The following is a 15,746-nucleotide window of genomic DNA, read 5'->3' as shown; positions in this document are numbered from 1 at the left end:
CAGGAACTTAGAAATAAAGATTAAATGACCAAAAAATTAGTTACTTTCATTTCCCTTCCTCGAATGTATTGGTAATAACTTATCTACTTTCTGTCTCAATGGATTTGCCTTCTCTTTATACTTGACATCATAGAATCATATCTAAGTGGCTTTTGGTGTGAGTTCTGTGTAGACACATGCTTTCCAGGCTATTTCTGGGCAAGACTGTGACCAGGATTAAGTTACACACAGAGCCTCTAGCTTGGTTCTTACATGGATACATCAATTAATTCCAAGAGCCAATCTTGGGATGAGTAACTACAAAGATTCTACCTGGCTCCCAGGTTAAGGGTGGGGTCAAAAGTAGAATGATACTGTAGAATGATGGTACAGAGGATGGAGACATTAATTCCACCAGCCCACGAGTGTTTACTGAGCCCAAGAAGCTAACTCAAAGGAGATTCCTCAAGGTAACTGGATTCCAAAACCAAGTAGAGAGGAGGTGGAAACCTTAAGAGAAGGATGTACTTCCTGGGGATGCCACAGCAAGAAAGTAGGAGTCTTTGCTTGGAAGTGACCATGTTCAAGGAATTAGCTGTCTCCTACTAATTGTGAAGCCAGCAGCAGCCACACTGCTATGAGCAGAGGAGGACAGTGAGGCACCCTGTTTAGAAAATGTCAAGAAGCAGGCAGCAGCTAGCTATAGTCCAAGGACATATTGTGCACTTGAACAGGCAAAAGGGAAGCACCATGTGAGCACCTTCAGGTTCCATGCTTCTGGGAAGATCTACATGGGTTCCTAGTGACAATAAGAGTTGCAGCTAGCAGAGATGAAGGATGAAGAGGGCTGAAGCTGAGAGAGGCAGTCAGCGCCTACCCCCTTTTCCATAGGAGTTCTGCTAACACACACTGTACCCTCAGGACCCACTGACAAACTGAAACACAATTGTGTTCTTGATCTCTGCCTGAAAGGTTTCCAGGAGCTGCTTTCAGAAGAGCCAGAGAAGGGGAGTAGACTGGAACTCTGAGCTGCTTCCCTACTCATACTCTGGTCCACAAATCCCATTTTCTTAATCAATAGTAGTAAAAAGAGATGGAAGACAAACCCTTGTAAACAAGCCCTTGTAAACAAGCAAGGGCTACAGTGGCTTCCACATGCTCTACTGTAAGCCAGGAATGGGAAGGGTGGGGCGTGTGCATTATCCAGGTTTCAATGTAGGCAAATGGCCCTGAGTCACCCCCGTGGGTTGGACTCAGAAACGTGGAAGTGAGGGTAGGAGGGGTGATCTAAGTCCTGGACCCAATTAAGAGATCAGATGGTGAAGGGTTTGGGGGCCCTTAAGGTAAGGAGGCCTGGGCTGATCCTGCAGGCTGATATAAAGTCTGGTAACCCCATAGGCAATGTGCCAAGTCTGACAGGTTCCAGAGATACTGTTTTCCACGGCCATGGCTCAAAGGCTTACAGGTGAACAGACATCGGACCACTATGAGGACAGCACCCATTCAAGCATCTTCACCTATACCAACAGCAACAGCACCAGAGGTGAGCAACAGGTACACTGGAGGTTCAGTCAGCAGGCCAGGTCTCTCCTTAAAGCTTCCCTAGAAACCAGGGTTGGCAGCAACCTACTTTAGTATTGCTGGAGCCACCACTGTAGGAACAGGGACCTCAGGCCAAACTAGCTAGAAAGCACACACTTTCTGTACTTCACCTCCACAGTATTGTTTTCGTACCTGTGGCTTCAATGAAATACAATACCTCTGTTTTCTGATGCCAAGGGGTTTGTTTTGTGCAAAGCTTCAAGTGTACATCAAAGTAATGGGAGAGTATCATGAACTCAGGTTTTATCTTATTTCATCTGTGACCTTTTCAGCCCCTTTCCTCCTGATTATTTTTATTTTAAAAACTGTACATTATATATGAGAGAGAATGGAGAGAGAGAGAGAGAGACAGAGACAGAGAGACAGAGAGACAGAGAGAGAGACAGAGACAGACAGACAGTTGCATATAGACATCAGAGGACAACTTGGAAACATATGTGTAGAGGCTTGAGGATAACTTGGGGCTTAGTCCTCTCTTTCCAATATGTGAGACCCAGGATCAAACGTCAAGCTTGACAACAAGCACCTTTACCTACTAAGCCATCTCACTGTCTCCTCCTGATTCCTGATTCTTAGACACAAATCTAACACATCATATCCTTATTTATTTAAAATTTATTTTTTATTTATTCTTCACTCATATATTCCTCTCTCCCCACTCCTCCCAGTCTCTTCCCTCTAAGATGATAGGGCTCTACAAAACATAATCATGATGTCATCCTAATACCAAAAATCCAACAATGTTTACTGGATAGTATGCATTATCTTAGTTGATGTTAGAAAGATCTTACTTTCAACTGATCATGGCAGCAGATGCTTGTATTTCCAGCACCTAGGAGATAGAAACAGAAAGATCAGAAAGGTACATAAGGAGTTTGAGGCCAGTCTGTTATACATGAAACCCTGTGTCAAAAAAGCAAATTATCCAATAGTAACGGTGTATACCTTTAGTTCTAGCACTTGTGATATAGCAATAGGTGGATCTCTTTGAGTTTGAGGCTAGTTTGTTCCACATAGCAAGTTCCTGGCCAGCCAAGTCTACATACCTCAAGTTCTCAGCTACATAGCTCTCAAGACTTTGTGTCAAAAAGATCATGTTTTATTTTGTTTTACATTCGAATTAAGTTATTTATTTATCAGACAAGGCATACACCACAACACCCACATAGAAGTCAGAACTTGTAAGATTAGTGAGTTCTCTTCCAGCATGTGTTTCATGAACCAAACTCACATTGCCACTGAGTTCTATTGACAGCCCATACTTGTTTGTTTCTTTGTTCATTTGTTTTGTTTTGTTTTGTTTTTGTTTCTGTGTTGAGTCAGAGTTTTCTTTTTTTCTTGTTTTTTTTTATTGGATATTTTATTTACATTTCATATATTATCCCCTTACCCCATCCCCCACCCACCCGGGAACCCCCCATCCCCTTACCCCTCCTCCTTCTTCTCCGTGGATGTAACCCCCACCTACCCCCCACTCCCACTTCCCTACCCTCAAAATTCCCACCCCCTGGGGCATCCAGCCTTCATGAGGTCAAGGATCTCATCTTCCACCTGTGCCCAGCAGGGCCCTCCACTCTTACATATTCAGCTGAAGCCCTGGATCCCTCCATAAGTGCTCCCAGGCTGGTGGTTAGGACCCTGGGAGCTGTGGTTGGTTGGTATTGTTGCTCTCCTCATGGTGCCACAAACCCTTTCAGCTCCAATGGTCTTCACTCTAACTCCTCCATTGAGAACCCCATGATCACTTCAATGGCTAGTTGTGAGCATCTGCCTCTGAATATGTCAGACTCTTGAAGACCTCTGAGGAGACATCCATATCAGGCTCTTATCAGCATGCACTTCCTGACTTCCACATCAGCATCTACCTTTGGTGACTGCACGTGGGATAGATACTCAGGTGGAATGGTCTTCAAATGGCCCCTCCTTCAGTTTCTGTCCCTCACTTTGTCTCTATATTTGCTCCCTTGAGTATTTTGTTGCTCCTTCTAAGAAGAACTGAATCACCCCCACTTGGTCTTCCTTTTTTATGAGCTTCATGTGGCCTGTGAGTTGCATCTTGGGCATTTCAAGGTTCTAGGCTAATATCGGATAATCAGTGAGTGAATACCATGTGTGTTCTTTTGTGATTGGCTTACCTCACTCAGGATGATAATTTCTAGTTCCATCCATTTACCTAGGAACCTCTCGAATTCATTGTTTTTAATAGCTGAGTAATACTCCATTGTGTAAATATACCACATTTTTTGAATCCATTCCTCAGTTGAAGGACATCTGGGTTCTTTCCAGCTCCTGGCTAGACACTGTCAATAGGACAAAAGGACAACCAACAAATTGGGAAAAGATCTTTACCAATCCTTCATCTGATAGAGGGCTAATATCCAATATATACAAAGAACTCAAGAAAGTAGACTCCAGACAACCAAATTACCCTATTAAAAAATGGGGTATAGAGCTTAACAAAGAATTTTCAATGGAAGAAACTTGAATGGCCGAGAAGCACCTAAAGAAATGTTCAGTGTCCTTAGTCATCAGGGAAATGCAAATCAAAACAACTCTGAGATTCCATCTCACACCAGTCAGAATGGCTAAGATTAAAAACTCAGGTGATAGTAGATGCTGGCAAGGGTGTGGAGAAAGAGGAACACTCCTCCATTGTTGGTGGGACTGCAAGATGGTGCAACCACTTTGGAAATCAGTCTGGTGGTTCCTCAGAAAATTGGACATAGCATTACCTGAGGATCCAGCTATATCACTCCTAGGCATATACCCAGAAGATGCTCGAACATATAACTAGTCAGAGTTTTCTTATGGTTCTGAAGCCATCCTGGAATTTACAGCCCAAGATGTCCTTGAATTCATGATCTCCTGCCTCAGCCTCCAGAGTACTGGGATTACAGACATGTACTATGACCAGAAAAAGTGTTTTATATTTTTTTTAAAGTTGACTTGAATCAAGGCCCAAATGAAATGTACAGATTCATGTTGATTACTAGATCAAACTCAGTGTCTCATGTATGCACTCTATCATGTATCTACTCCCCAACCTAATTACTACAGCTTTCATTTTCCTTGCACTTTAAAGAAACAAAACAAAAAAAAACAAAAACAAAAAACAAAAACAAAACAAAACTCTTTTCCTTTGGGCTTTCCCTCCCTTCAAACATTGCTGATGACTAGTCTATGATGTAATTTAACTTGCCCCTCTGAGTTGTCTTCATTATCACTTTTTTTTCTGTAAATTAACAGTTGATCTGAAAGTCTGACTGATGTGAGAGAGATCTTTTGGCAGAAGTAATAGAAATAAGTTCTGGGTCAGGAACTTCTGAGCAAATCTTTATTGGGGCATCAGCTCAAGCACAATACTCTCAACTTGAGCAGAAAGTACTCAGTATTGATAGAAAGAGAGGTCAGGCTGTTCTGCAGATGGAGGAAGAGAGGCAAGGTTTTCTTTGTTTGCTGGTCTAGCCTGAAGATTTTCTCCTGGCTATATAGCTTTGGTCTCAAAAGATTTTCTGTTTTTTTATTTAAGACACTGGCTAATCTTAGAAATCCAGGTGCTGCAGGTCCATACACAGAACTGAATAGACTCTGACTCAAAAGTAACGCAGTAAGGGGGAAGACAGATGAGTCAAGCTATATCATCCCATCCCAGTCACACTATCAGACACCTGCAGGCCAAAGTAAATAGAACTATCAGCAGAAGCAGCCTTCAAGTCCCTGAACAGTAACCTAAGAAACTGTTACAACAACTCACCTCAGAGTTGTTCTCTGCATTGAATCTAGTAGGGAATGACCTTCAGAATTAGTGATATTTGAGCTGAAGAAGTAAATGAGAGCATTTACTGCTCTTCCAGAGGACCCAAACTCAAACCCCAGAACCCACATCAGGTGTCTCAGAAGTGGAGTCTGTAATCCAGCTCCAGGGAATCTGGCACCTCTATCCTCTGAGGATAAATCTTTAAAAAGAAGAATTAACATCTTGAAGTTAACTGAGAGCCAGCAAAGCTAAAGTTCTTATTTAGCTTTCAGTTGTTGGACCAACATCTAGCTGGAATCTTGTGTCTCAGTGATGACAGCTTTCAGAAATATCTCTTGGGGAATCACAAGTTGCTGACGCACAATGCCTATACACATAAATAAAATATTTAAAAATCTTTTAACTTAACATTTTTCATGTCTTTTTACACTTAGGATGTATGTCCTTAAGTTGTGTAGTTGAGACACTGTGCTTTCGATCCCTGTCTTGGAGTAATGCTACTAATTGGATGTGCATTTAGGCTCATTTGTTTTGTTTTGTTTTTTTGCTAACCAGAAATTACTTTTAAAAAGATAGACATATACTAGCACACTTGGAAATCAGATGTTATATTTTAAGTTTAAATTTTAGGTCAGGCATAAGCTACTTTGCTTGTAATCCTAGTACTTAAATGGACAGGCAGGTAAGTTCAAGGCCACCTTGGTCTACAGACCAAGTTTCAGACCAGCGAGATCTACATAGCTAAACCCTGTCTCAAAATACACTTTATTTTATAATTATGTAATATGTTGGTTATAAGGTTCCAAAGGAGGCAGGCATAGTGGTACATACCTTTAATCCTAGCAATCAGGAGACAGAAGCAGGCAGATCTCTGTGATTTTGAGGCCAGCCTGGTCTACAGAGCAAGTTCCAGTACATTCAGGGCTCAGTAGAGATAATTTATCCAAAAAGTAAAGAAAAAATTAAATTTAAATTTATAATAATAGTAATGATGATGATGATGATTCCAAAGGAAAATCTAGAACACAAGATAGCATTGAAGAAGTCCAGCTTCCACGACCCACTTGTTTCCTTTCCTGTATCCCTTATAACTTTTTTATGTGGAAACTGAATTTTAACACCTTTTTATTGCTTATTTCTTTATGAATCTTTTTTTATTATAATTTATTTTTTCTCAAATCATAATTCATTCACACAGGGGTTATAAATACAGAAAGCCAGGATGTGGGGAAGGGAATGACACTGGAGTGTGGGTGTTCAGGGGGAATACAGATATCTTCAGAACCGGGTATTGGCTGGGTGAAGGTTCAGGGGACAAGTCACTATGACTCTGCCTATGACTCACTTGTCCTTATCTAAGTTGGTATTATCTGCCAAGGCTACCTATTTACAAGGTCTATGACTACTCAGGCTTGTAAATTTCCACAAAAGCTGTCTGTTGACATTAGCTTATAGCCATCTGTTTCAATGTTTTTCCACTGAGACCCAAGACTTGGTGTTAGTAGTATACATGTATGACAGGCCTATTGCTGATTTTAGGCCTATGGCTGATTTTAGGCCTTCAGTGTGTAAGCAGGGCTGCCCCTGACATCTCCTCCCTTCTCTAAGTATAGAAGGGCTGTGGCAATTCTAAACTTGCAAAGGCGGGGATAGAGGCCTGACCTCTAGTGCTTGAAGGGGACCTTGTAATGGCTCCAGTCCCCCTGTTGTTGTCCAGTGAGGCATGAGGGCCATACCCGTCCCGATGTCTTTTTCCTGGAGAGGGGATACTTTTGACATCAACCCCTATGCAGTCAGGCTTGTCCCTCAGGGAACCCAGATAGATAGATATTTTTATCTTTTATTTATATTCCCTTGCAGTGCTTAGCCTCGCAGCCTAAGCAAGAATTCAGATCGCCTGACAGAGGGGGTTCTGGGTGGCCCCTCTCTGCTTGGTCTAGGGGCAGAAGTCCCCCCTTTTAGGTTGGGTGGAGATGGGTTTTGGAAACGCCCTGTATAAAGTAGTAACCTTATCTTGAGTCTCGTGGTCCTCCATAGCTAACTTATGATAATGTATCTGAGTAGGTTTTGCTACCAAATTGTTTATCTGTTGTATCACAGAGTTAGTCTGCCTATTTGAGGGCCAGGGACCAGCAGAAAAAAGCAAAAAGAACCCAAATAATGGTCCCAAGATGGGAGGAAATAGGGTTGACAACCTTGGAGAGGCTGCAAACCAATTCTTGTACCAGCCTTCATCTGTCTCTTTCTCTCTTTGATTTTTCTTAGGGCCTTCACTACCTGTTTCATGCTCTCTTTAACCCTCCTTGTCTTGTCTATGTAAAGGCAACCTTCTTTAAGAGCTGTACACAGTCAAGACCTGTACACAGCCTTTTCTATTGTAATAGAGTAAATCAAGTCCCATAAGGATCTTTGCGATTTTAGGAGGTCTCTTCAGACAGTGAAACGAGGGATTTCTTCAGATTAGTGATGTCAATCTCTAGCTGTTTGATGTTCTTGTCAGTGGCCCTTCAAAGGTCTGAGTAGTATAAGTTCGGAGGCCAACATCTGGATTAGAACTTTTTTTGTTGTTGTTTTTTCGAGACAGGGTTTCTCTGTATAGCCCTGGCTGTCCTGGAACTCATTTTGTAGACCGGCTGGCCTCGAACTCAGAAATCCACCTGCCTCTGCCTCCCAAGTGCTGGGATTAAAGGCATGTGCCACCACCGCCCGACTGGATTAGAACTTCTAACAGCAGACATCACGGGTGATTCATTTTTACCTGGAAAGGAAAAAGAACGGAATTCTCAGGGAGATTTCTCTTCCCTGGATGTAAATTGTTATTCATCGTATTTATGGTTGGGCCTGGCTTTGTGGGGGTATCTATTTTTTTAATTAATCTTTTTGGTAGTTGGTTAGGTGTGCCTTCTGTGGTATCAGACAGGCATATCAATCCTCGGCCCCATAAGGGAACTGGGTCTGGGCCATTCCCTTTAAGGGTAAGAGGGTCCTTCCCCATACCTGTGGCAATGGTTTGTTGGTCTCGGTGGTGCCAGAGGCAGTCAGCAGCAGATTTGCCATGAGCTTTCAGCTTTAGAGAGATAAAAGTGAACAAGACATGATGGAGAGTATTTCAGGGGGACTCCTTCTGAGGGGGTACCATTCCCCCTCTTTTGTTTTTAAAGCCAATTTTTCAGAGTTCTTGTAAAATCAGGGCAGAAGCGCCGACAGTAGCTCCTTCCACACTCAGAGAGTCATGAAGACCCTATTTAAGGATATATAAATCTATATTAATAATCTTTTGTCAAAGGACTGTTATAGCACTGCCGACAACTAATCAGACCATATAATATATCGATTAACAATAGCTTCTTCTACTTTTTGTGAGATTACCTCTCTTTTGTCAATTAATTGTTGAGGAAAATTAGGATTTACATCTCTCTTGAGAATACTGAGCAGAGACTTAAATTCTTTGGGGAGAGCTTAAAATAGGATCTTAGCCAATTAGCAACTCCTAGAAACTTTTGAAAATAATTTAAAATAAGTAAACTCTCTCCCTCTCTTTTTTTTAGACCCTTTATCTGTGTGTGTGTGGTTTTTTATTGGATATTATACTTATTTACCTTTCAATGTTATCTCCTCTCCCATTCTCCCCCAAAACCCCTTATCCTATACCCCCTCCTCCTAATTTTTGTGAGGGTGTGCTCCAAACATCCTCCCAGTCCCATCTCCCTGCTCTCGAATTCCCACACAGTAGGGGATCCAAACTTTTGGGGACCATGGCCCTCCACTTTCACTGAAGTCTAACAAGGTCACCCTCAATTCCCTATACAGGTGCATGAGTCCCTCCCTTTGTGCTCTCTGTCTGGCGGTTTAGACTTTGGGAGCTCTGGTTGAAACTTTTGATACTCCTTCTAGAAAGAACCAAAGCATCCACACTTTGGTCTTCCTTCTTCTATGTGAGTTTTATGTGGTCTATACGTTGTTTCTTAGAAATTGTGAGCTTTTGGGCTAGTATCCACTTATCAGTGAGTGCATACCATGTATGTTCTTTTGAGATTGGGTCACCTCACTCAAGATGATATTTTCCAGCTCCATCCATTTGCCTAAGAATTTCATGAATTCATTGTTTTTAATAGCTGAGTAGTACTCCATTGTATAAATGTACCACATTTTCTGCATCCATTCTTCTGTTAAAGGACATCTGGGTTCTTTCCAACTTCTGGATATTATAAATAAGGCTGCTATGAACATGGTGGAGCATGTGTCCCTGTTGTATGTTGAAACGTCTTCTGGGTTTATGCCCAGGAGTGGTATAGCTGGCTCCTCAGGTAACACTATGTTCAATTTTCTGAGGTACCGCCAGACTGCTTTCCATAGTGGTTGTACCAGTTTACAATCCCACCAACAGTGGAGGAGTGTTCCTCTTTCTCCACATCCTCACCAACATGTGCTGTCACCTGTGTTTTTGATCTTAGCCATTCTGACTGGTGTGAGGTGGAATCTCAGTGTTGTTTCCATTTGCATTTCCCTGATGACTAGGGATGCTGAACACTTCTTTAAGTGCTTCTCAACCATTCGAGCTTCCTCAGTTGAGAATTCTTTGTTCAGCTCTGTGCTCCATATTTTAATAGGGTTCTTTAATTGTCTAGAGTCTAATTTCTTCAGTTCTTTGTATACCTTGGATATTAGCCCTTTATCAGATGTAGGGTTGGTGAAGATCTTTTCCCAATCTGTTGGTTGCTGCTTTGTCCTATTGACTGTGTCCTTTGCTTTACAGAAGCTTTGCAGTTTTATGAGGTCCCATTTGTCAATTCTTGGTTTTAGAGCACAGGCCATTGGTGTTCTGTTCAGGAACTTTTCTCCTGTGCCTATGTGTTCCAGGCTTTTCCCCAGTTTCTCTTCTATTAGTTTCAGTGCGGCTGGTTTTAGGTGGAGGTCCTTGATCCACTTGGAATTGGAATTAAGCTTTGTACAAGGAGATAAGTATGGATCAATTTGCATTTTTCTATATGCTGACCTCCAGTTGGACCAGCACCATTTGTTGAAAATGCTGTCTTTTTTCCACTTGATGGTTTTAGCTCCTTTGTCAAAGATCAAGTGACCATAGGTATGGGGGTTCATTTCTGGGTCTTCTATTCTATTCCATTGATCCTCCTGCCTGTCTCTGTTCCAATACCACACAGTTTTTATCACTATTGCTTTGCAGTACAGCTTGAAGTCAGGGATGTGATTCCCCCAGAAGTTCTTTTATTGATGAGAGTAGTTTTCGCTATCCTGTTTTTTTTTTTTTTGTTATTCCAAATGAATTTTAAGATTGCTCTTTCTATCTCTGTGAAGAATTGAGTGGGAATTTTGATGGGGATTGCAATAAATCTGTAGATGGCTTTTGGCAAAATAGCCATTTTTACTGTGTTAATCCTTCCAATCCATGAGCATGGGAGATCTTTCCATCTTCTGAGATCTGCTTCGATTTCTTTCTTCAGGGGCATGAAGTTCTTGTCATACAGGTCTTTTACTTGCTTGGCTAGGTTCACACCCAGGTATTTTATATTATCTGTGACTATTGTGAAGGGTGTCATTTCCATAATTTCTTTCTCAGTCAGTTTATCTTTTGAGTAGAGGAAGGCTACTGATTTGCTTGAGTTAATTTTATACCCAGCCACTTTGCTAAAGTTGTTTATCAGGTTTAGGAGTTCTCTGGTGGAAGTTTTGGGGTCACTTAAGTATACTATCATGTCATCTGCAAATAGTGATATTTTGACTTCTTCCTTTCCTACTTGTATCCCTTTGACCTCCTTGTGTTGCCTAATTGCTCTGGCTAGGACTTCCAGTACTATATTGAATAGGTAGGGGGAGAGTGGGCAGCCTTGTCTAGTCCCTGATTTTAGTGGGATTGCTTCAAGTTTCTCTCCATTTAGTTTGATGTTGGCTACTGGTTTGCTGTAAATTGCTTTTACTATGTTTAGGTAGGGGCCTTGAATTCCTGATCTTTCCAAGACTCTTATCATGAAGGGATGTTGAATTTTGTCAAATGCTTTCTCTGCATCTAGTGAGATGATCATGTGGTTTTTTTTCTTTGAGTTTGTTTATATAGTGGATTACATTGATGGATTTCTGAATATTGAACTATCCCTGCATTCCTGGGATAAAACCTACTTGATCATGATGGATGATTGTTTTGATGTGTTCTTGGATTCGGTTTGTTAGAATTTTATTGAGTATTTTTGCATCAATGTTCGTAAGGGAGATTGGTCTGAAGTTCTCTTTCTTTTTCGGGTCTTTGTGGGGTTTGGGTATGAGTGTAATTGTAGCTTCATAGAACGAATTGGGTAGTGTTCCTTCTGTTTCTATTTTGTGGAATAGTTTGAAGAGAATTGGAATTAGGTCTTCCTTGAAGGTCTGATAGAATTCTGCACTAAAACCATCTGGTCCCAGACTTTTCTTTGTAGGGAGACTTTTAATGACTGCTTCTATTTCTTTTGGGGTTATGGGACTGTTTAGATGATTTATCTGGTCCTGATTTAACATTGGTAACTGGTATTTGTCTAGAAAATTGTCCATTTCATCCAAATTTTCCAATTTTGTTGAGTATAGGCTTTTGTATTAGGATCTGATGATTTTTTTTTTTAATTTCCTCGGTTTCTGTTGTTATGTCACCCTTTTCAGTTCTGATTTTATTAATTTGGATACTGTCTCTGTGCCTTCTGGTTAGTCTGGCTAAGGGTTTATCTATCTTGTTGATTTTCTCAAAGAACCAGCTCCTGGTTTTATTGATTCTTTGGATAGTTCTTTTTGTTTCTATTTGGTTGATTTCAGCCCTGAGTTTGATTATTTCCTGCCGTCTACTCCTCTTGGGTGTATTAGCTTCTTTTTGTTCTAGGTTTTTCAGGTGCATTGTCAAGCTGCTAGTGTATGCTCCCTCCAGTTTCTTTTTGTAGGCATTTAGAGCTATGAATTTTCCTCTTAGCACTGCTTTCATTGTATCCCATAGATTTTGGTATGATGTGTCATCATTTTCATTAAATTCTAAAAAGTTTTTAATTTCTTTCTTTATTTCTTCCCTTACCTGATTATCAAGGAGTAGGGTGTTGTTCAGTTTCCATGTGAATGTGGGCTTTCCATTGTCTTTGTCATTTTTGAAGACCAGCCTTAGACCATGTTGATCTGATAGGATGCAGGGGATTATTTCAATTTTTTTAGAATCTGTTGAGGCCTGTCTTGTGCCCAATTATATGGTCTACTTTGGAGAAGGTACCATGAGGTGCTGAGAAAAGGGTATATTCTTTTGCTTTAGGGTGAAATGTTCTATAGGTATCTGTTAAGTCCATTTGGTTCATAACTTCTGTTAGATTCGCTGTATCTCTGCTTAGTTTCTGTTTCCATGATCTGTCCATTGCTGAGAGTGGGTGTTGAAGTCTCCCACTATTATTGTGTGAGGTGCAATGTGTGTTTTGAGCTTTAGTAAGGTTTCTTTTATGAAACTGGGTGCTCTTGTATTTGGCACATAGATATTCAGAATTGAGAGTTCATGTTGGTTGACTTTTCCTTTGACAAGTATGAAATGTCCTTCCTTATCCTTTTTGATAGCTTTAAGTTAAAAGTCGATTTTATTCGATATTAGAATGGCTACTCCCGCTTGTTTCTTAGGGCCACTTGCTTGAAAAATTGTTTTCCAATCTTTTACTCTAAGGTAATGTCTGTCTTTGTCACTGAGGTGGGTTTCCTGTAAGCAGCAAAAAGCTGGGTCCTGTTTGCGTATCCAGTCCGTTAGCCTATGCCTTTTTATTGGGGAATTGAGTCCATTGATGTTAAGAGATATTAAGGAGAGGGTGTTGTTGCTTCCTGTCATTTTTGCTAATAGTGGAGACATCATTTGTGTGGTTATCTTCTTTTGGGTTTGATGGAAAAGGATTATTTTCTTGCTATTTCTAGGGTATGATTTCCCTCCTTGTATTGGAGCTTTCCTGCTATTATCCTTTGTAGTGCTGGATTTGTGGGAAGATACTGTGTAAATTCGGTTTTGTCATGGAATATCTTGGTTTCTCCGTCTATGGTAATTGAGGGTTTTGCTGGGTAAAGTAGCCTGGGCTGGCATTTATGTTCTCTTAGGGTCTGTATGATATTTGTCCAGGATCTTCTGGCTTTTATAGTATCTGGTGAGAAGTCAGGTGTAATTCTGATAGGTTTGCCTTTATATGTTACTTGGCCTTTTTCCCTTACTGCTTTTAAAATTCTTTCTTTGTTTTGTGCATTTTGTGTCTTGATTATTATGTGACGGGAGGTATTTCTTTTTTGATCTAGTCTTTTTGGCGTTCTGTTGGCTTCTTGTGTGATTATGGGCATCTCATTCCTTAGGTTAGGGAAGTTTTCCTCAATAATTTTGTTGAAGATATTTACTGGCCCTTTAGGTTGGGAATCTTCACTCTCTTCTATACCTATTATCCTTAGGTTTGGTCTTCTCATTGTGTCCTGTATTTCCTGGATGTTTTGTGTTAATATCTTTTTGAATTTTGCGTTTTCTTTGACAGTTGTGTCAATATTTTTTAAGGTACCTTCTGCACCTGAGATTCTTTCTTCTATCCCTTGTATTCTGTTGGTGATGCTTGAGTCTATGACTCCTGATTTCTTTCTTAGGTTTTCTATCTCCAGGGTAGTCTCCCTTTGTGATTTCTTTATTGTTTCTACTTCCATTTTTATGTCCTGGATGGTTTTGTTCAATTCCTTCATCTGTTTGTTTGTGTTTTCTTGTAATTCTTTAAAGGATTTTTGTGTTTCTTTAAGGACTTCATCCTGTTTACCTGTGTTCTCCTCAAGTTTTTTTGATAGTGTTATTTATGTCCTTCGTATAGTCCTCTATCATCATTAGAAGTGATTTTAGATCTGGTTTTTGCTTTCCTGGTGATATGGGGAGTTCAGGACTTTCTAATGTGGGAGAACTAGGTTCTGATGATGGCAAGTACCTTGGGTTGCTGGTGCTTGTGTTCTTGCGCTTGCCTTTCGCCATCTGGATCTCCTTTGTGCTATCTGTGCTGTCTCTGACTGGAGCCTGTCTTTCCTATTATCTAGGTTGTGTCAGAACTGTTTGGGATGGGTTTTGCTGCTGGGGTTAGAGCTGAGGCCCAAGATCTGCTCCGTGCTCCGGTGGAAACCGGAAGGGTCCCAGGCTCCAGGTCAGGAGTGGATTCCTGGGTCCCAGTGGGTCCCGGTTGCTCCCTGTTTGGGGGAAGTATTGCCGCTTCCTAGCCTAAGATACTGCTTGGGTTAGAGCTCCTGGGAGCACCACTTCCTCTGGGTTCTGAGAGATTGAGTGCAGAGCTGACTCCCGGGATCTGCTGGGGCCTAGACTGTGCTTGGGCCCAGACCGGAAGGAACCCGCGCCCCAGGCCAGGAGTGAATTCCTGGGTCCCAATGGGTCCCGGTTGCTCCCTGTTTGGGGGCAAGTATTGCCACCTCCTAGCCTAAGATACTGCTTGGGATAGAGCTCCTAAGAGCCCTGCTTCCTCTAGGTTCTGTGAGATTGAGTGCAGAGCTGACTCCCGGGATCTGCGAGTGCTCGGGCCCAGACTGGATGGAGCCTGCTCTGGGCCAGGAGTGAATTCCTGGGTCCCAGTGGGTCCTGGTTGCTCCCTGTTTGAGGCAAGTGCTGCTTTTTCCTTACCTGGGATGCTGCCTGAGTTAAAGCTCCTGGGAGTCTCTCTTTCTCTCGGTTTTCTGGGGTTGGGTATGGAGCTGCAGCCTGTGACCTGCTCTATGCTCGGGCCCAGCCTTTATGAATCTTGTTCAGGCAGGAAGGACAGGCTGCTCTGGTGTCATTGCTGCCTGGGCCTGGATACTTACTTCTCTTTGTCAGTGCTCTGCCTGGTTTGAAGTCTATCATCTAGAAGGGGCTCTGACTTAGAATATATGACATTCAATTGCTCTAACTTCTTGGCTTGTCTATAGAGATTCCAAATACCACCCAGTTCTCCCTTCTTTGCTCTAGTTAATCTGCAGTGTTTTCTCAAAGGAGATACATTGACAGTATAAGGGTTCTCTGTTCTCAGGTCTATTAAAATCCCTATTACTTTATACTATTCCCTTCTGCATAGAGACTAAGACTCTGTGAGTCTGGGGTTATGAATGGCCTGTTCTTACAGCTCATATTGGGGGCTCCTGAAAAGCTGTGCAGGGTTTCCTTTTAGAAACAAATATGGCTTGTACACAGAGTGAAGCAGAGGTATCACAAGATGCAATTGTGGTGGGAGTGAGACTTACTTGTCCCTCCTAGCACAGCTAGAACAGCCCTGTTTTTCTTGAGCTATTTTGTTTTAGGGAGTTTGATGGGTTTTAGGGGGGTTGATGGGTTTTGTTTGCTTTTTGTTTTTTATTTTTGTTTTGTTTTTTGAAATGCATATACTAGAGAATTTTAGCAAGCACAGGCCTCTTTGTG

At 41.5% G+C, this 15,746-nt stretch overlaps 1 protein-coding gene across 1 annotated transcript in view; it reads left to right on the top strand.

The window, feature by feature from the left end:
- Nucleotides 1–1,382: 1,382 nt before the first annotated feature.
- The window catches only part of Opn1lw (opsin 1, long wave sensitive), a 32,541-nt gene continuing 18,177 nt past the window's right edge, over nt 1,383–15,746 (top strand). Inside the window, exon 1 of the mRNA XM_028785341.1 lies at nt 1,383–1,522. Within this exon, the coding sequence (XP_028641174.1) occupies nt 1,426–1,522 (97 nt within the window). The 5' untranslated portion in view covers nt 1,383–1,425. The remainder of the gene's footprint in view (nt 1,523–15,746) is intronic.

Source organism: Grammomys surdaster, unplaced genomic scaffold (genome assembly GCF_004785775.1).
Source record: "Grammomys surdaster isolate TR1022 unplaced genomic scaffold, NIH_TR_1.0 125179, whole genome shotgun sequence".
In the NCBI taxonomy this organism is placed as follows: Eukaryota; Metazoa; Chordata; class Mammalia; order Rodentia; family Muridae; genus Grammomys; species Grammomys surdaster.
Note: the sequence above shows the minus strand (reverse complement) of the source record. Positions and strands in the feature narration are given on the sequence as shown.